This window comes from Staurois parvus, unplaced genomic scaffold, assembly GCF_062004578.1.
Source record: "Staurois parvus isolate SC_StPar_1 unplaced genomic scaffold, SC_StPar_1.0 ptg000321l, whole genome shotgun sequence".
In the NCBI taxonomy this organism is placed as follows: Eukaryota; Metazoa; Chordata; class Amphibia; order Anura; family Ranidae; genus Staurois; species Staurois parvus.
In genome coordinates, this window is record NW_028318117.1 from 1,550,072 (window position 1) to 1,571,987 (window position 21,916).

Here is a 21,916-nt window from a genome sequence, read left to right on the forward strand (position 1 = left end):
TATAGTATTTCATCCCCCCATATAGTAATTCATCCCTCATATAGTATTTCATCCCCCCATATAGTATTTCATCCCCCCATATAGTATTTCATCCCTCATATAGTAATTCATCCCTCATATAGTATTTCATCCCCCCATATAGTATTTCATCCCCCCATATAGTATTTCATCCCCCCATATAGTATTTCATCCCTCATATAGTAATTCATCCCTCATATAGTATTTCATCCCTCATATAGTATTTCATCCCTCATATAGTATTTCATCCCCCATATAGTATTTCATCCCCCCATATAGTATTTCATCCCCTCATATAGTATTTCATCCCTCATATAGTATTTCATCCCCCCATATAGTATTTCATCCCTCATACAGTAATTCATCCCTCATATAGTAATTCATCCCCCATATAGTATTTCATCCCTCATATAGTATTTCATCCCCCCATATAGTATTTCATCCCTCATATAGTAATTCATCCCCCCATATAGTATTTCATCCCCCCATATAGTATTTCATCCCCCCATATAGTATTTCATCCCTCATATAGTAATTCATCCCTGATATAGTAATTCATCCCCCATATAGTATTTCATCCCCCCATATAGTATTTCATCCCTCATAAAGTAATTCATCCCTCATATAGTATTTCATCCCCCACAGTACTATTCCCCCCCCCCCCTTCTAGTAAGCCAAGTCCCCCGTGTCAATTCACTTACCTTTTGCGTTCCTCTCGCTGTCTTCCCGCGCCGTTCGGGTCTTCAGGGCGGACTGTGAGAGGAGCCTAGCTCCCCTCCCCTCACGTTCGGCACGCTGCCCCGCCTACACACATCCTGACAGCCACATCCGCAAGCCGGATTAAAAGGTCCGCGCGGACTTTTGGGGCTGCCAACCGAGAGGAGGCAGGGGAGCGGCCGACCGAGAGGAGGGAGGGGAGCAGGCGCCCGGCACACAGAAGAGCCGCATTAGACTGGGTAAAGAGCCGCATGTGGCTCGCGAGCCGCGGCTTGCCGACCACTGCTCTAGACCAAAAACCTCCAGACCTGGCAGTCAGTATCTTCTTGGACTCCTACTAGGAGGATAAATCCTTCTAGCATTCCAAATCCTAGGCACAAAGTCCCGAGAGAAAAAGATAGTTGTTACAGTAGCATCTTCACCAGGCTAAAGTCTAGGAAGATAAACCACATACCAAGAAGTGTCTCTAATATTAATCATCTTTCCAGCTGGCAAACCAGGTCTCCCAAAGCCTGCTGGTCATCAAACATCCATAAAACAGAAGGTCCATAGACAGATACAGCACTGGGAGAACACCAACAGACACATAGGGGTTTATTTACTAAAGCTGGAGAGTGCAAAATCAGGCTCACTTCTGCATAGAAACCAATCAGCTTCTAACCTCAGTTTGTTCAATTAAGCTTTGCTAATAAAACCTGGAAGCTGATTGGTTTCTATGCAGAAGTGAGCCTGACTTTGCACTCTCCAGCTTTTGTAAATAAACTTCATACAGTCAGTCTGAGCAAAGCTCTTGGCTTTCTACAAGAGGGGTTTAGAAAAATACTGCATCCATATACATAAATAAAATATAGTTGGTTGGTTACTTTAATAATGTTCTATGTCTTTCTGTCACAGGGAGGATCAATGTGAAATCTGAAGAGCTTGAAGACATGGTTAAGGAAGCACCTGGGCCTATCAACTTTACTATCTTCCTTACAATGTTTGGAGAAAAACTGAAAGGTATATAGACTGATGTACTTTCACATAGTCCACCTAACTAAAATGATGATAATATTAAAAATTAAAGACTGTCAGTGTTAATACAGTATTTACATGGTACAGGTATGGGTTTGTTTACCATATCCACCCGTCTGTTCTGTCTACTCCACAGATGTACTGACAGTTATTGTTATTTCAGGTACTTATATAGCACCATCAATTTTATGCAGCGCATTCCATATGTATTGTACATTCACATCAGTCCCTAACCCTCAAAGGGAATACAATCTAAAGTCCCTAATTTACATTTATACATACACATACTATTATATATTCATTACACGGATCTAAAAATGTGACAGCAACCAATATGTTGCTAGCTCCTACCCTCATTTCTACTCTTCTGTTATCCTCCATGTATGCTATAAATAATACAAATTTGCAGTTTACTGTGATTAGGATATTTGGCCAGGACACTATCTGCATGGAATTAACATGTTCTTTCCGTGCTTGCGTGGGTTTCCTCTGGGTGCTCTGGCTTCCTCCCATACTCCAAAGACATGGTTTATTGGCTCCTGTCCAAATTAGCCTTAGTACAGTATGTGTATGCATGTATGTATTCATATGAAATAGGGACCTTAGACTTTTGGAGCAGATCATACTTGTAATATTAATTGCACTGGCTGGGTCAATGCTATTAATGGCACTGGGTGCTATCAGAGTTGAGCAAACTATAGTACTACAGTACTCACATGAAGTACATGGGAAAATATTTTTCTAAGCATGGCAGGTTCTGAGAGACCTTCCATTTTTATTTTGATTGGATAAGTTCCAAGCCCCATAGTGACATTTTTTTCCTGTCGTACTAGTGCAGCACGTGCACTGCAAATGGAAAAACCTTTTTTCTATGACTAAACAGAAACAGCAGCAACTTAAGAATATGACAGTACATTTCTGAATGCAATACTTTCAGTGATCACTATGCTCGCATACACTATATTGCCAAATGTATTGGGCCAGCCCACCTGATCATTGGATTCAGGTGTTCCAATCCCCTCCATGGCCACAGGTGTATAAAATCAAGCACCTAGGCATGCAGACTAAGGCTGGCCATACATTATACAATTATCTGGAGATTTTTGGTTTAGATTTACCAAAAACCATATAATAGGAGGACAAACCTAAACAACACTTTCAGTTGTATCCAATTAGGCAGGCCCTTGCACTACACAGTTAAAGGTAAATCTAAAGGAAATTGGGCAGAAAATTGGAAGATAATTGTATAATGTATGGCCAGCCTAATTCTACAAAACATTGTGAAAGAATGGGTCGCTCTCAGGAGCTCAGTGAATTCAAGCGTGGTACCGTGATAGGTTGCCACCTGTGCGATAAGTCCAACCATGAAATTTCTTTGCTACTAAATATTCCATGGTCAACTGTTAGTGATATTATAACAAAGTGGAAGCAACTGGGAACAACAGCAACTCAGCCACAAAGTGATAGGGTATGTAAAATGACAAAGCGGGGTCAGCGCATACTGAAGTGCATAGTACGCAAAAGTTGCCAACTGTCTGCAGAGTCAATAGCTAAAGACCTCCAAACTTGTGTGGCCTTCAGATTAGCACAAATGTTCATAAAGAGCTTCATGGAATGGGTTTCCATGGCTGAGCAGCTGCATCCAAGCCTTACATCACCAAGTGCAATGCAAAGCGTCGGATGCAGTGGCGTAAAGCACGTCGCCACTGGACTCTAGAGCAGTGAAAGCAAGTTCTCTGGAGTGACAAATTACGCTTCTGTGTCTGGAAATCCAATGGATGTGTCTGGGTTAGGCAGTTGCCAGGAGAACAGTACTTGCCTGACTGCATTGTGCCAAATGTGATGTTTGGTGGAGGGGGGACTATGGTGTGGGGTTGTCTTTCAGGGGTTGGGCTTGGCCCCTTAATTGTAGCGGAGAGAAGTCTTAAGGCGTCAGCATACCAAGACATTTTGGACAATTTCATCCTCCCAACTTTGTGGGAACAGTTTGGGGTTGGCCCCTTCCTGTTCCAACATGACTGCACACCAGTGTACAAAGCAAGGTCCATAAAGAAATAGATGAGCTGACCTCAACCTGATAGAACACCTTTGGGATGAATTAAAGTGTGAGCCAGGCCTTCTCGTCTGACATCAGTACATGACCTCACAAATGTGCTTTTGGAAGAATGGTGAAACATTCCCATAGACACACTCCTAAACCTTGCGGATAGCCTTCCCAGAAGAGTTGAAGCTGTTATAGCTGCAAAGGGCAGGGCCAACTCAATATTGAACCCTACAGATTAAAACAGGGATGCCATTAAAGTTCATGTGCGTGTAAAGGCAGGCGTCCCAATACTTTTGGCAATATGGTGTAGCTTGCAAATATTAAAGTGTTACTAAACCTACAACAGTAAAATCAGTCTGTATATGCAGTAAGCATGCTTGTTATACTCACTGTGGAGCCTAAGGGGTTAATCCTCTGCATTGTGTAAAAAGGGTGTTTGATCCTGACTTCTCCCCTTCTTCCAGAGCTCCCCTCTTATCTCCTGATAAGACATATCTTGTGGTGACACTGCACAAGCTCAATTTGGTGTGTATTGCTAGAGAGGATTTTTTTTCTTTGGAGAGTGCATGTGATCAGCACAGGGCCATTCAGCACTGCCCAGACAGAGGTCAGGGGTTCTGCATTCTCCTAGAGAAAACTCCTCCTACAAGCTTTAACCAGTGCTCGGTTTAACTGCTGATGAGAAAAAGTATTTAGCAGTTTGTATTTACTAAAATAATTACATTTCCATGTTCTCTGCACTGTTGGAGACCAGATATAATGAATGCAGAGTCCTGGGTTGAGTAATACTTTAGGATATGTATGGTAAGGTGACTAGATTTTTATTACAATCATTGTTATTGGTTTTCAGAAGAGAATAATGACAAATACATTACACAGAGGCTAAAACATCTTAACAGACAGTGAGAGTACATAGTCAAATTTAAGCAACATTAAACTTGTAGGTGAGTGGCCTAGACTATTGTTTGGTCCCATAAGAGATGACCAGATTTTCAAAATGGGGCACTCTACTGAGCACCCCCACTTTTAAACACACCCACAAAATCAAGCCCCTCCATTTTAACCAATATTTAAACAGAATAGATAATATGTAAACCTTAACAATGCCCGTATAGGCAATTTGCCTAGCTTTCCAGTTAAAAATTCAAAACAATGTGACAACATGTGAGAACAAGTAGCATTAGGAAACACCTGGGGCATTCTCAGATTGATTCCAGAAACAAATTGTGGTGCACTAGACACACTAGTGATAAATTGTGTGTATGGCAGGATTGCATCTAATGGTAGGTGTTAGAAATTCTGTATATAGCCCTACGGAACAGACAGTGCACATTCCACAAATGCTTTTCTGCTTCACTGCAACAAGGAAAACAGGAAACTTTATTCAGAGAAAAGACATAGAGTATACCATAGATGAAGCTACAAACTTATAAACACTGCCATCTACTGGTTGAAGAATATATCTCTACTGATTACTGATGTAGTTGTTGCACAAAATACATGAACACTGTATTCCAACGGTAGGAGTGGTTTAAAGGGGGATGATAAAACAGAACATGTGTCTGTTTACTGTATATACTGCACTCACAAAATACTGATAACAATGAGGAAAAAAGAAATGCTCTAGTGCCGGAAGAAAGAAATCCAGCATTGCAGCCACTATGCCTGGCACCCAAATCTTGAAGAGGCTGCCTGGTAGGGGTACAAAAGGGGACACAGGCTACAACTGGGGACACACATGGGGACACAATTTGTACACAATAGCCTCCTTAAAATAGCAGACAGTCCCCAGAAACCAGGAATGTCAGGTCACCCTAGTGTATGGCTGGTATAACGTAAACAATTTATACTGCATATCCACACTTGGATGATGCTGGTTAAAGCATTTTTAATTTACATTCATTAATTCACAGGATACAGGGACTGACTCCTACCCTGTTGATTATATAAACCTGTAACAGTGTCACCCATGGGCACTTTTATGTTGCTCATTGATTATGATGTGAAATAAGGACTTCGACAGCATGTGGGACTATCTGGGAGCATTACGGCAAAGCAAAATTACAGATTGCGTAGACTGGCATCACCTGCAGTCTTGGTCTTGCACTGTAAATGATTTTAGTCACAATAGGAGTCCAATGCGGTTGCTAACTGAGATATAAACTGCTCACAGACTGACTATCATCAGAGCCTGTCTTAATGCAGGTACTGAATGTCTGGAACCACTTTTTTTGTGATATGACTGCTTTTATTATGTGTATAAGATAAATGCACTGTGAAGGAGCTTTGCTTCTATTTATACAAATAACTTACATTTACCAGTATGGGAGTGAAGCCGAGACAGGTGTTTTTGGTTTGATCCAGCTTTGTTTTGTCATTTCTGCATCTAATGTAAGAAGCTTGTTATGTAATCTTCTTACATGATTTAACACAGATCATTAACTTCCCACAGATTTGGCAGAGATCTTTTTAAAGCAGAGAAAAGATGATATAATGCATAAATGATTATATTTCTTATTTATATCATTTCATATAGCTTGATCTCTCTCTCTCTCTCTATATATATATATATATATATATATACTGTATACCACTCTAGTAGTTTCAAATGCTTGTTCAATGTAGTATTGAAATCAGCACAAGGGAATATACAAGGCATGTGTCAGTTTTCAGCTGAAAGCCTAGCTCTTCTTCAAGCCCACAAGTGGCAAAAATGTCTGCCACTAGTGGGCACGCCTTGTCCCATAACCAAAGAAACCTACCAATAGGAAGTCCATTATAGAATAATACATTAAAGTAACTACCATCCCATGATTGTATATTTTTGATTATGGTGGAAAATCTTAAAAATAAAAACTCAAGCACTAGGTTTTTTTTTTACCAGTGGACAAGGAGGGCAAGGTAACCGGCATAAAATTTTTGCCTGTGTTGTACAACTTTTCTATTGATTTCTATAGGTTATTACAAAAAAGTGGCACCATGATACCTGAGGGCCACTCAGTCAATTATAGCCAATACTGCTCACTTCAAGGTTGATCTATATACAGTATATTTACATGACTGGGCCATTAATATTCCTGGCTATGTTCTCTTTCGGAGAGTAAGTAGGAAAGATGGTGGTGTCTGTCTCTATGTGAGAAGTGATCTCAGAGCGAGTGTGAAAGAGGACCTAGTTGATGGAGAGTGTGATGAGGCTGAAGCATTATGGGTGGAACTGCACATGGTGCGTACTACATAGGTAATCATTGGAATTTGCTATAGGCCTCCCAGTGTTAAAGAGAAGGTGGAGACTAAGCTCCTTGCACAGATCCTTACAGTCTGCAAGGGCTGGGACAGTGTTAATAATGGGGGATTTTAATTACTCGGAAATTGCCTGGAGTAATGGTACTGCAGGAACAGTTAAAGGGCAAAAAATTTTAAACCTACTACTAGAGGACAATTTTATGGTACAGTTCATAGAGGCCCCTACTAGGAATGATGCTCTGCTGGACCTGGTAATCTCAAACCATGCGGAGCTTATTACGAATGTCCATATAAAAGAACATCTGGGTAGCAGTGACCATAACATGATTTCATTTATTGTTAGCTGTAAAAAGCAAGCACATACGGGAAAAATAAAAACGCTCAGTTTTAGGTGAGCTAATTTTCCAAGGCTGAGAGCTGCTCTCCAAGACTTAGAGTGGGAAGGAATATTGGCATCGATGAACACAACACAGAAATGGGAGTTTTTCAAAAAGACTGTATGTGAACACACTGCAAAACATATCCCCATGGGCAACAAGTTTAAAAGGCTAAAATTCAAACCCATGTGGCTGACGGCCACAGTTAAAGAGGCCACAGTCAAAGTTAAAGAGCTATAGATAATAAGAAAAGAACTTTTATTGAATATAAAAATGATTGTTTAAACATTACAAAGAATATAATAGAATATGCAAAAAGGAAATAAAAATAGCAAAAATTTAAAACGAACGACAGATGGCAAAAGATAGCAGGACCAACCCCCAAAAAATTCTTCAAATATATGAATAGTAAAAAGGTCCGGTCCGAGCATGTAGCCCCTTTACAAAATAATCTAGAGTGGGTGACTGGTAACAAAGAGAAGGCAAATTTATTAAATACCTTCTTCAGCTCTGTGTATACAAAGGAGCATGGGGGAGCTCTTGTTCATAATCGGCATGGTTGACACAGCTCCAAATAATCCACATTGGCTCACAATTGATATGATTCAAAAATATTTATACAGAATAAAGGTGAATAAAGGTGAATAAAGCACCTGGACTGGATGGCATACACCCACGGGTCCTTAAAGAATTGAGCTCTGTCATTTCAAAGCCATTGTTTCTAATTTTTAGGGACTCTTTAATGACTGGCATAGTACCACTGGATTGGCATAAGGCCAATGTGTTGCCAATATTTAAAAAGGGGTCAAAATCTTTACCAAGTAATTATAGACCTGTTAGTTTAACTTCTATAGTTGGGAAGATACTGGAGTGTTTAATAAAAGACCACATAGATGAGTTCTTGCTGGAAAAAAATATTTTAAGCAACAGACAGTATGGATTCATGAAAGGCAGAAGTTGTCAAACAAATCTGATTTCTTTTTATGAGGTGGTGAGCAAAACCTTGGACAGAGTGGCGGCTGTGGCCGTGATATACTTGGATTTTGCAAAAGCGTTTGACACAGTTCCCCATACACAACTAATGTGTAAGGTAAAGTCTACAGGCTTGGAAAAATCCATATGTAAATGGATAGAAAACTGGCTAAAACATCGTATTCAGAGAGTAGTGGTTAATACTTTATACTCTGAATGGTCTAGGGTTGTCAGTGACGTACCCCAAGGTTCAGTGTTGGGACCCTTACTTTTTTATATATTTATAAATGATATAGGGTCTGGGATTAAAAATACTATTTTAGTCCTTTCAGATGGGCAACTATGTGGCAAATGAGGTTTAATGTTGATAAATGTAAGGTTATGCACTTGGGGGCTAAGAATATGCATGCATCATACATACCAGGGGGGGTATAACTGGGGGAATCAATGGTTGAGAAGGATCTAGGAGTTCTGGTAGATCACAAGCTTAATAATGGCATGCAATGTCAAGCTGCGGTTTCTAACGTGAGAAAAATCCTCTCTTGTATTAAAAGAGGTATAGACTCCAGAGAGAGATATCATTTTACCCCTGTACAAATCATTAGTAAAACCTCATCTAGAATATGCAGTTCAGTTTTGGGCACCAATTCACAAAAAGAACATTGGGGAACTGTAGAAAGTACAGAGGAGGGCAACAAAACTGATAAGAGGCATGGAGGAGCACAGTTATGAGGAAAGATTAGAGGAACTGAAGAAGAGGAGATTAAGGGGGAATATGATCAACATGTATAAATACATCATTGGTCATATAGTGAACTCGGTGTAGAGTTATTCACCCTGAGGTCATCACAGAGGACAATGGGGCACCCTTTACGTCAGGAGGAAAAGAAATTTAATCTCCAAACACAGAAAGGTTTCTTCAAAGTGAGAACTGTGAAAATGTGGAATAGAGTCCCTCGAGAATTGGTTCTGGCCAGCTCAGTGGATTGCTTTAAAAAAGGCCAGGATTCTTTCCTAGATACACAGAATATAACTGGATACTAACATTTATAGGTAAAGTTGATCCAGGGAATATCCAATTGCCTCTCGGGGGATCAGGAAGGATTTGTTTTCCCTGCAGGAGCAAGTTGGATCCTTTGCTGGGTTTTTTTGCCTTCCTCTGGATCAACTGCGGGTATAGGATTATAACTTTTTTCTTTTCTTTTTTAATGGTTGAACTGGATGGACTTTTTGTCTTTTTTTAGCCAGACTAACTATGTAACTATATATATATATATATATATATATATATATATATATATATATATATGAGTTAGAAAAGAATGCAAACACTATATGATTTCAATCTCAGTCTTCATGGGACATTTTCCCGATGTATATGCCATCATAACCTTTGAAACTGTAACTCGCGACATGGCAAATAAATTGGCAACTTCAGTCACAGAGGCACCAGCTAACAGGGGACCAACAAATTGCCCTCTTTGAAACTCAGTACGTTCTGACATGACTCTGAATTACTAGCAGCGCACACAGTGAATGACGAAAGTGAGGTTTCCTACCTGTTAGCTAGATGTGTCTCATTACACAGCGGAAGCAAAACATGTGAACACTTTCACACCTGCAAATCATGTAGTGTTTCCTTTTTTTGGCTAACCCCTGTATATATATATATATATATATATATTAACCTCCCTGGCGGTATGATTATTTCAGATTTTTGGTGCTGAAAGCGGTACCATTTTTTTGCATGGAAATATGTATTTTTTTAATTGTAGGCCTGTAATTTTTAGGAAAAACTCACTGAAATCTGTCTGAACAAGAGTCTAGTAAACATCCCGGGTATGATAAAATTTGAAACACAAAATCATAAATTATAATTTAATAAATAGTCATAAAAATAATATAAAAATAATAAAAAATTTAATTCAATAATATAATCAAACCAAAAACACTGAAATTTGAAATATAGCGCCAAGTTCGCACATTGCTGAGCTCAGTCGCAGAATCGTTTTCAGTGTCTGATGACGAATTTCCCCCACGAATCATTATCACTCAATTCTGCAAGTGGTTCTGATTTACTATCGCTGTTCTCTAGCTGATCTAAAGGGACACTTTTTGGACGCCATGGTCGTTTCTCAGTTTCCAGGCAGAAAGAACAGACAAAATGCAGGCAGGGCGCTGGACAAAGCACTCAGGACAAAATGTATGTGAAATTGGTTGAGACAGCAATGTTTTACTATGTAAAATGTAAAAAAAAATGACATTTTTAAAAATTTTTAAATTTCCCGCCGCCTGCGGCGGCGGCGCCCGTACATCCCGACGTCACAGGGACAGGACACAGAAGCCGGATGCTGGCATCGGCCGGAGGAGATGGCCGGGGATGCTGCAGGGGACACATCGTGGGAGCGCAGGGTAAGGTAAGTGAAGAACACATGCCGGAGCAGTGCCACATGGTATTCCCGAGTGTAGCTCAGGGTTACCGCTTTTGGTACTGAAATGTTACCCCGAGCTACACTCGGGAATACCGCTAAGGAGGTTAAAATGTGCATATGCATGTGCATATACTTTTCTCTATTGTCACGTTAGCCTTGTTGCTACTTTGTATGCCTACATTATCTGGTGCCTACATTAAGACTGTTCATGTCTGTGAGGAGCTAAGGCCAATCGGCAGAGGTCGTGGCACAGGCATTTCATGTTGAGCTGGGACAACATATTTCTGGATGCCTGCACCCGTCAGCGGGGGGAGTCACCAGATGAGTTTAGACTGATGCTTGGAGTGGTGCTCCATGAGTTTTCATAAGGATCTCCTGAGTGAAGTTTAAACCATAATAGTGGTAGCATGTGTTTCGTGAGCCAAAACAGAACCATCTTAGTGGGATCAAAACCATGTTGCAACAGCAAATACTTGCATTTTTAATTGTGAAATTTTAAAGTGAAACACCAGTCATTTACCTTTTGTATTGAATGGAAAGATTACCATTAGGGATGCACCAATACCAATTTTTTAAAACCAAGTACGAGTACCGATACTGTTTCTTATGTACTCGCCGATACCAATTACCGTTACCTATTTTTAGAATAGCCAGCATTCTTTTGTTTACATTTCAGGTGACAACGCTATTGGTGCAACACTTATACATACCGTACACCCAAATAGCAGATGCTCATATACACTGTACACCCAGATAGCAGATGCCCATATACACTGTACACCCAGATAGCAGATGCCCATATACACTGTACACCCAGATAGCAGATGCCCATATACACCGTACAGCCAGATAGCAGATGCCCATATACACCGTACAGCCAGATAGCAGATGCTCATGTACACTGTATACCCATATAGCAAATGCCCATATACACCATACTTCCAGATAGTAGATGCTCATGCACACTGTGCAGAGAGATAGATGCCCATATACACCACACAGCCAGATAGCAGATGCCCATATACTCTGCACATACAGATAGCAGGTGCCCATATACTCTGCACATACAGATAGCAGGTGCCCATATACTCTGCACATACAGATAGCAGATGCCCATATATACCGTACACCCAGATAGTAGATGTCCATACACACCATAAACCCAGATAGCAAATGTCCATACACACCATACACCTAGATAGCAGATGTTCACAGACACCTAGTAAGCAGATGCTCATACAGACACATATATGATGCACACGGCAAGCTGAGAGATGTCAGAAGACAGGGAAGACTTACTGTCTACTCTGCTCTCCTTCCAGTAACCAAGGAGTGGGAATATCACAGAACAGACTCTGCGGAGGTGGACACCACTGCCCGCTTCAATGAGATTAGTTCCGAGCAGTGGAAACTGCCATGATAGAGAAATATGCTGGCTCTTCGTCCATGACATCACTTCTGGTATCGGTTTTATGTATCCGTGCATTTGCATGAGTACCGATACTCATGCAAATGATTAATATTTGCACCGATACCAGTATTGGTTAGCCCTAATTAGAATCTCTGGACTTTTTTTTCACTTAAAAATTTTATTGACTTCAACAAAGAGGTGATACAGAGTAATAAAAGCATTTAGAATTGCTGTAATTAAATTTCTGAGCAAATGACATTCAGGTAACACATTATAGTCGTATGTACAGGATGCACACCAGTAAGAGATGGCGTGCAGCCTGACCTGGGTATCAATCAAAACAAAGATAGAAAAAATGAAAAAAAAAGAGCTACATAAGGTACGTTGAAGCAATTCAAGCCAAGTATTGTCATAATTTAATCATAGTTGGGTTTCACCATAGATATTCTGGTGACAGGCAGAAACAATGTGATGAGAGGGTCACTGGAGAGATCAATTAGCCAGGGTGACCAATTTGCTAGAAATTTGGGGATTTTTAAATGAGCTTTAGCAAGCATATATTCCATATTTAGATTTTGGTTAAGAATGGAAATAGTTTGTGGAATATTTGGTGATGTTTGATTCTTCCAGGTGCGTGCAACAGATAGGAATGCTGCTATCAAGATGTGTGTGATAATGGAGTGGTACTGACTAGGCCAGCAATGGGCAAACTACGGCCCGCGGGCCGTATACGGCCCGGCGGACCTTTTAATCCGGCCCGCGGAGCTAGGCTCCCGCTAGGCTCCTCTCACAGTCCGCCCTGATGACCGGTGTAGCATGAAAATCTGTCTCCTATGAGGATCTGTCCCCCTCGACGTATCTGCGCATGTGCCGGAGATCGCCGATCGGCTGCTAATGCCTGAAACTGGCACATGTGCAGATACGTCGAGGGGGACAGATCCTCATAGGAGACAGATTTTCATGCTACACCGGAACGGCGTGGGAACACGGCGAGAGGAACGCGTGGAGCAAAGGTAAGTGAATTGACACAGGGGGTACTTGGGGACTTAATATGGGGGATGAATTAATATGGGGAATGAATTACTATAGGGGGGAGGAATTACTATATGGGGGATTAATTGCTATATGGGGAATGAATTACTATATGGGGGATGAAATACTATGGGGGATGAATTACTATATGGGGGATGAATTACTATGGGGGATGAATTACTATGGGGGATGAATTACTATATGGGGGATGAATTACTATATGGGGGATGAATTACTATGGGGGATGAATTACTATATGGGGGATGAATTACTATGGGGGATGAATTACTATGGGGGATGAATTACTATATGGGGGATGAATTACTATGGGGGATGAATTACTATGGGGGATGAATTACTATATGGGGGATGAATTACTATGGGGGATGAATTACTATATGGGGGATGAATTACTATGGGGGATGAATTACTATAGGGGGGGATGAATTACTATATGGGGGATGAATTACTATGGGGGATGAATTACTATGGGGGATGAATTACTATATGGGGGATTAATTACTATATGGGGGATTAATTACTATGCTTACTATGGGGGAATATTACTATACTTACTATGGATGACACATACACATCATTCATCTACTCTTGGTCTGGCCCCCGGGTCCAATATATGAACCCATTGTGGCCCTCAAGTCAAAAAGTTTGCCCACCCCTGGACTAGGCCATTGCTCCAGGCTAATTCCAAGCAGCGCCAGTTGGGGTGTAAGATCATAGGATATAATTGTAATTTTTCTAATTAGGGACTGTACATCAATCCAAAAGGAAATTAAAACAGGGCAAGTCCACCAGATGTGTACTGTTGTTCCTCTATGGCCACAATTTATCCAGCAAGCTGGAGAGGTGGATGGAAAGAGATGGGAGAGTTTTGCTGGTGTGTAATACCAGTTGTGAAGGATTTTTTGGGCTGTCTCCCAGTGGGTGAGATTTCTAGAGAATTGTAGAGTAGATTGAGTTGCTGCATGCCATTTGGTTAAATCCAGCTGGAAGTTGAGCGGTTATTCTCAAGTTTCCATGGAGAGCAATTTTTGTTCTGCGCATTGGGAATGTAGCAGTTAATAGATGTGTGAGATTCCTTTTAACGAGGAAGATGGATGTTCAAAGAAGCCTATGATATCTGCAGGGAGAGTGTTGTCCGACCATTGAGTTGAATTTAGGGAATGACGAATCCAAAGAATTCCAAATTTTGGATGTTGCATGTAGAGTGGAGCTCTTCAAAGGAGTGTATTCGGTTTTTATCAAAGAGATCTCCTATGGAGGTAATTCCAGCTGTTGTCCAGGCACAGAGAGATCCGGACAGATAAGTTCGAGTGATGATAGAGGGAGGTACTTCAGAGCCTGTTTCAGAATGCTTTTGCTTTGTTGTATGATAGCTCTCCAGGCCTTTATCATTGCATTAACTAAGCTGAGAAATGAGCGGGTAGGGTAGTAATGGAGAAAGATTGCAGCTAAGATTTGTTTGGTTTGGTGCATCAGTGCTGTTGCTTCAATTTATACCCAAGATGAATGAGGAGAGCGAGTCCACCATTGTTTAGCTTGATTGAGTATAATAGCTTTATAATAGGCGTTAATGCTTGGGGCTCCTAGCCCCACCTTCCCTGATGGAGTGCATAGGGTAGAGTGGCATATTCTGTGGTGTTTGCTATCCCATATGAAGTTAGTGAGCATTTGTTGTATTGCTGCAATTTGGTTCAGCAGAAATGTATCCGGAATTGATCGAAAAAGGTATGTGGCATAAGGTACATTTTAGCTGAAGTAATTTTTCCAGCCCAGGATGTCCGCACTTTCTTTAGAAGGCATTCAAGATTAGTCTGTACGACATTCTGAGAAGGAACTGTTAGTTGTATACCTAAATATGTAAGAGTGGAGGCTGGTGCCCATGGGAAGGGAGACGAGCTTGCAATCTGTTGTCTGGTGTCTTGATCCAGCCAGATACCAAGGAGGCAGGATTTGGAACAATTGATTTTATATAGTGAAATTTGACCAAATTTCATTAGGAGATCATATAGTTCCGGAAGGGATCGAGTAGGGTTAGTCATTACTACAATTACATCGTCTGCATATAAACCGATTTTATGGGTAGTATTGCCAACTAGTATGCCTGAGATATGTGGGTGTGACCGAATTGCTTCTGCGAGGGGCTCAATCACTAGGGCAAAAATGAGTGGGGATAGGGGGTCAACCTTGTCGTGTACCGTTAGTAATGTTGAAGGGGTTTGAGCTGATACCAGAAGTCCAGACTCTGGCAGATGGTTTTGAGTAAAGAGCTAGGATGGCCTGAAGTATTCTTCCTGCAAATCCGAATGATTGGAGTGCTACTGTAAGATATGACAAGTGCACTCTGTCAAACGCCTTCTCTGCTCCTCTCGCTGGATGCCCATTGTATGAGGTCAAGGACCCGTCGGGTTCCATCCAAGGTTTGGTATTTAGGTATGAATCCTACTTGATCAGGAGATATTAGTGAGAAGATAAACAAGGATAAGCGAGTGGCTATAATTTTTGCGTAAATTTTCATGTCTGTGTTTAATAAAGAAATTGGACGATAATTGGCAGGGTCATCTGAGGCTTTTGCTAGCTTTGGGATGGTAACTATTAAAGCCTCAAGGGATTCTTTCGGTATGTCTCCCATCAACATGAAGTGATTAAAGGATCTACAAAGGTGGGGAGTAAGCAGGGTGGAGAAAGATTTAAAATACTCATTGCAAAAGCCGTCCAGTCCCGGTGCTTTTTGAAGAGGGAGGGAGTGGATTGCCCGCACCAACTCTGCATCAGAAAAGGGTTGGTTAAGTTCTTCCAGTTGGCATGGGGAGAGAGAGGGAAACCGGAAGGATTGTAGGAAGGTTTGCATCTGAATGGGATCTGGGGTGTTGTTCACTTGGATGGGGGGCTAGACTGTATAATTTATCATAGAATTCACTGAAGCAATTGGCCATATCTTTGGGGTTACTAACACTTTGGCCTTGCTAGTTTTGCATGGATAGGATTTTAGATAGTGTAGGTTTGCGATGAACTTGTTTGGCTAAGAGTGCTCCCTGTCTGTTTCCATGTACATACCAATTAAGGTGTAGTTTTTTAATATGATGATTGAAGGAGGTGTGAAGGAATGAACGTAACTCCTCTCTAAGTGTGCGTAAACGTGTCCTATCGGTTTCGTTAGGACTTGCCTTATTGGTAGATTCTACTTTACGTTTTTGATCTAGGAGTAAATTTTGTTTCTGTGCTCGGTCTTTCTTCGCACGGGCACCCAGCCTAATAAAAACACCCCTGACATAGGATTTATGAGCGTTCCAGAGAAGCGGTTCATTTGTCACAGAGCCCATATTAAGACTAAAATAGGACTCAATTTCACTCTTAATCTGTTCCCGGTACACAGGGTGCGTCAGCATAGAGGTATTAATTCTCTAGGCCGTGTGTCGTTGGACTTTCGGTTTGAGAGCAAGGGAGATGGTTACTGAGGCGTGGTCTGACCATGTGATTAAGCCGATGTTGCCTGGTTTATAGCTTGTAACGTAATCTTATGCACCAGGAACAGATCAATTCTGGAATAAGACTTTTGCGCTGGAGAGTAAAAGGTGCAGTCTCTCTCTGTGCCGTGGAGGCACCAACATGGATCAAATAGGTCTTCTGGATCTATGAGTGTTGGAGGAGTCTAGGACTCCATCAGGAATATCATTAAAGCCCCCGCATAAAATCACTCAATCTTTTGGATATTGCAAAAGTTTATTCTTAACCAGTTGGTAAAAGGGTTTACGATGAGTATTAGGAGCATATATGTTAGCTATTGTAAGGTGAATATTGTCTAGCAGTGCCGACAGAATAATAAATCTGCCCAAGGGATCTACTTCTACATTTTGAAGCTGAAAAGATATGGAGTTACGTATAGCTATTATAACTCCTCTGATCTTTTTGGTTGCGTTGGTGAAAAACTGATGGGGGAATACGCGATGATGACAGGTGGAGGCTTTTCCTTGTGAAAATGTGTCTCTTGTACACATAAAATGTCAGTTTTTTGAATCAGGGCTTCTTGCCATAATCTCGATCTTTTAAAGGGACTATTAAATCCTTTGGCGTTAATTGTAGTTATGCGGAGTGTCAGAGTGATCTAGGTCTGGCGGTGGCAGGCAAAACAAGAGAGAGACCACTATAAGGAGAGTATTACAGTGCAAACAATGTTATGGTCAAACAAGTAAGGTAGATACCCGGGTAGCTGTGAGTGGTTTACAACAAGAAAATAAAATATGCTGTTAGATGAAATCAGCATTAATAATCAGAGAAAAAAAAGAAGAGCAGTGTGCATAACACAGGTGAACCCTGGGAGGTGTGAACAATAAAGGTAGCAACAGGCTACACTGCCAGGGCGCATGATAACAGGTGATGCTAATCCAGAATGGCCTGAGGTGAGAACATTAGTTAGGCACTTGAGTTATGTTGTTATGCAGATTATTTACATGAATGGGGCTCACCAGCTTTATTGCCCTTATTAGGCAGGTCATACTGAGGGGTGCCAGGCATTGTTGAAGTTGCTGTCATTCCCCAGTTATTTAGTTGTTTGTGTCCATCTTTAGGGGAGATAATTGCTATTTGTTGGTTTTGACAAGAAACTAGTAGCTTGGTCGGAAAACCCCAGCGATACACAATATTTCGTTCCCTCAAAATAGCGATGATGGGAGCAGATTCTTTATGCCTCTGAGCTGTGGCTGCGGTCAAACCTTGACATAGGATCACTCCTGCATACGGTGGGGAAAGCAATTTTATGGATCTGGAAGCTCTCATTAGTCGATCCTTAATGTGATAAAAATGGACGCGGCCTAGGACGTCCCTAGGAACTGCGTCTGGGAGATGCGCCGGCTTAGGTATTCTGTGGGCCCTATCCAGCAATATAACGTGAGGAGTGAGATCTGGGATAAGCTGAATGAATAGTTGCTGTAGGTAGACAAATAGATCACTATTATTAACAGCTTCAGGGATACCTCTTAACTTATAATTGTTGTGGCGGAAGCGGTCCTCCAAGTCCGCAACTTTGAGTTGGAGTTTACAGATTGCCTCTGTTTGCTCATCATATGCATCTGCTAGGTCATCGTGTGCTTTTGCCGCCTAATTGAGCTGAGAATCTATGTGTTCCTTATGCTCTTCAATGTTATCTATTCTGTTAGACAATTGAGAAATAGAGGAGCGTAGCTCATGTTGAAAGCCAGCTTGAAGAGTACGAAGCATAGCTTGAAGAGTGTTTTCTGAAGCAGGTGCATCTGAGGTGGGGAATGCTGAAAGTGATTCAGTGCTCTGTTCAACCAAAAGATTATGACTATGTGTTGTGGCAGTCCCATGTAGTTTTTTGGCAGATGGAGGTTTACCCCCTTCCTGTCCAAGCCAATTTTCAGCTTTCAGTGCTGTCGCACTTTGAATGACAATTGCGCGGTCATGCAACACTGTACCCATATGAACTTTTTACCATTTTTTTGAGACAGATAAAACTTTATTTTGGTGGTATTTATTCACCACTGGGATTTTTATTTTTTTTGCTATATAAATGAAAATGTCCAAAAATTTTGAAAAAAGTGTACAATTGTGCAAATAAATAATCTCTCTTCATAAATCTTGACCAAAATTTATTCAGTTATCTTTTTAGTAAAAAAAATAAAATAACCCAAATTAGTTTATAAACAAAAATTATAATTTTTCAAAAATGTTTTTTTTTAATTTTTAGTTTATTTTTTCATATTATTATTAGAGATGAGCGAATCGAAGTATCCGAAGTGGAATTCGAGTCGAATATCGGAAAAATTTCGATTCGTGCCGAATCCGAAAAACAGCCTAATTCGGACGCGCGAATCGAAATTTTTCCGAAAATGGCGGCTGACATGTGCGGCGACGGAGCGGGGATGTCGGGGAAGGCGCGCAGACAAGGCGCGCTGCCCCATAATGCATTCCTCAACGACATGTGATCGCATCAGCCAATCAGCAGCCAGCCAGCCAGCACTGTGTAATGGTCGAGGTATATATAGCGGCCATTTTGGAAATCTTCATTTGCCTGCAGTCATTGAACAGAGGCAGACCGCTCTGTACTAGGGACAGGGACAGAGTTAGGGCCACAGAAACGAGAATTGGGGACAGAGAGAAGTTACTTAGGGACAGAGAACCATTACTCAGGGACACAGACTTGTTAATGAGGGCCACAGAATCGTTATTTAGGGACAAAGAAACGCTAGTTAGGGCCACAGAATTCATACTCAGGGACAGACAGAATTTTCACTCAGTGCCAGAGAATTGTTACTTAGGGCCACAGAAACGTTATTAGGGCCACAGAATTTTTACTCAGGGACAGACAGAATTGTTACTGAGTGCCAGAGAATTGTTACTCAGGGACAGACAGAATTGTTACTGAGTGCCAGAGAATTCTTACTCAGGGCCACAGAATTCATACTCAGGGACAGACAGAATTGTTACTCAGGGACAGACAGAATTGTTACTGAGTGCCAGAGAATTGTTACTCAGGGACAGACAGAATTGTTACTGAGTGCCAGAGAATTGTTACTCAGGGACAGACAGAATTGTTACTGAGTGCCAGAGAATTGTTACTCAGGGACAGACAGAATTGTTACTGAGTGCCAGAGAATTGTTACTCGCACAGACACAAAATTGTTACTTGCACAGACACAGAATTGTTACTCGCACAGACAGAATTGTTACTCAGGGCCACAGAATTCATACTCAGGGACAGACAGAATTGTTACTGAGTGCCAGAGAATTGTTACTCAGGGACAGACAGAATTGTTACTGAGTGCCAGAGAATTGTTACTCAGGGACAGACAGAATTATTACTGAGTGCCAGAGAATTGTTACTCAGGGACAGACAGAATTGTTACTGAGTGCCAGAGAATTGTTACTCGCACAGACACAAAATTGTTACTTGCACAGACACAGAATTGTTACTCGCACAGACACAGAATTGTTACTGAGGGCCACAGAATTCATACTCAGGGACAGACAGAATTGTTACTGAGTGCCAGAGAATTGTTACTCAGGGACAGACAGAATTGTTACTGAGTGCCAGAGAATTGTTACTCAGGGACAGACAGAATTGTTACTGAGTGCCAGAGAATTGTTACTCAGGGACAGACAGAATTGTTACTGAGTGCCAGAGAATTGTTACTCAGGGACAGACAGAATTGTTACTGAGTGCCAGAGAATTGTTACTCGCACAGACACAAAATTGTTACTTGCACAGACACAGAATTGTTACTCGCACAGACACAGAATTGTTACTCAGGGCCACAGAATTCATACTCAGGGACAGACAGAATTGTTACTGAGTGCCAGAGAATTGTTACTCAGGGACAGACAGAATTGTTACTGAGTGCCAGAGAATTGTTACTCAGGGACAGACAGAATTGTTACTGAGTGCCAGAGAATTGTTACTCGCACAGACACAAAATTGTTACTTGCACAGACACAGAATTGTTACTCGCACAGACACAGAATTGTTACTCAGGGCCACAGAATTCATACTCAGGGACAGACAGAATTGTTACTGAGTGCCAGAGAATTGTTACTTAGGGACAGACAGAATTGTTACTGAGTGCCAGAGAATTGTTACTCAGGGACAGACAGAATTGTTACTGAGTGCCAGAGAATTGTTACTCGCACAGACACAAAATTGTTACTTGCACAGACACAGAATTGTTACTCGCACAGACACAGAATTGTTACTCAGGGCCACAGAATTCATACTCAGGGACAGACAGAATTGTTACTGAGTGCCAGAGAATTGTTACTCAGGGACAGACAGAATTGTTACTGAGTGCCAGAGAATTGTTACTCAGGGACAGACAGAATTGTTACTGAGTGCCAGAGAATTGTTACTCGCACAGACACAAAATTGTTACTTGCACAGACACAGAATTGTTACTCGCACAGACACAGAATTGTTACTCAGGGCCACAGAATTCATACTCAGGGACAGACAGAATTGTTACTGAGTGCCAGAGAATTGTTACTCAGGGACAGACAGAATTGTTACTGAGTGCCAGAGAATTGTTACTCAGGGACAGACAGAATTGTTACTGAGTGCCAGAGAATTGTTACTCAGGGACAGACAGAATTGTTACTGAGTGCCAGAGAATTGTTACTCAGGGACAGACAGAATTGTTACTGAGTGCCAGAGAATTGTTACTCGCACAGACACAAAATTGTTACTTGCACAGACACAGAATTGTTACTCGCACAGACACAGAATTGTTACTCAGGGCCACAGAATTCATACTCAGGGACAGACAGAATTGTTACTGAGTGCCAGAGAATTGTTACTCAGGGACAGACAGAATTGTTACTGAGTGCCAGAGAATTGTTACTCGCACAGACACAAAATTGTTACTTGCACAGACACAGAATTGTTACTCGCACAGACACAGAATTGTTACTCAGGGCCACAGAATTCATACTCAGGGACAGACAGAATTGTTACTGAGTGCCAGAGAATTGTTACTCAGGGACAGACAGAATTGTTACTGAGTGCCAGAGAATTGTTACTCAGGGACAGACAGAATTGTTACTGAGTGCCAGAGAATTGTTACTCGCACAGACACAAAATTGTTACTTGCACAGACACAGAATTGTTACTCGCACAGACACAGAATTG

The 21,916-nt window shown here is 41.3% G+C and overlaps 1 protein-coding gene across 1 annotated transcript in view; it reads left to right on the forward strand.

The window, feature by feature from the left end:
- MYL10 (myosin light chain 10) overlaps positions 1-21,916 on the forward strand; it is an 85,994-nt gene that overhangs the window by 39,492 nt on the left and 24,586 nt on the right. Inside the window, exon 4 of the mRNA XM_089683748.1 lies at positions 1,630-1,734. Within this exon, the coding sequence (XP_089539874.1) occupies positions 1,630-1,734 (105 nt within the window). The remainder of the gene's footprint in view (positions 1-1,629; positions 1,735-21,916) is intronic.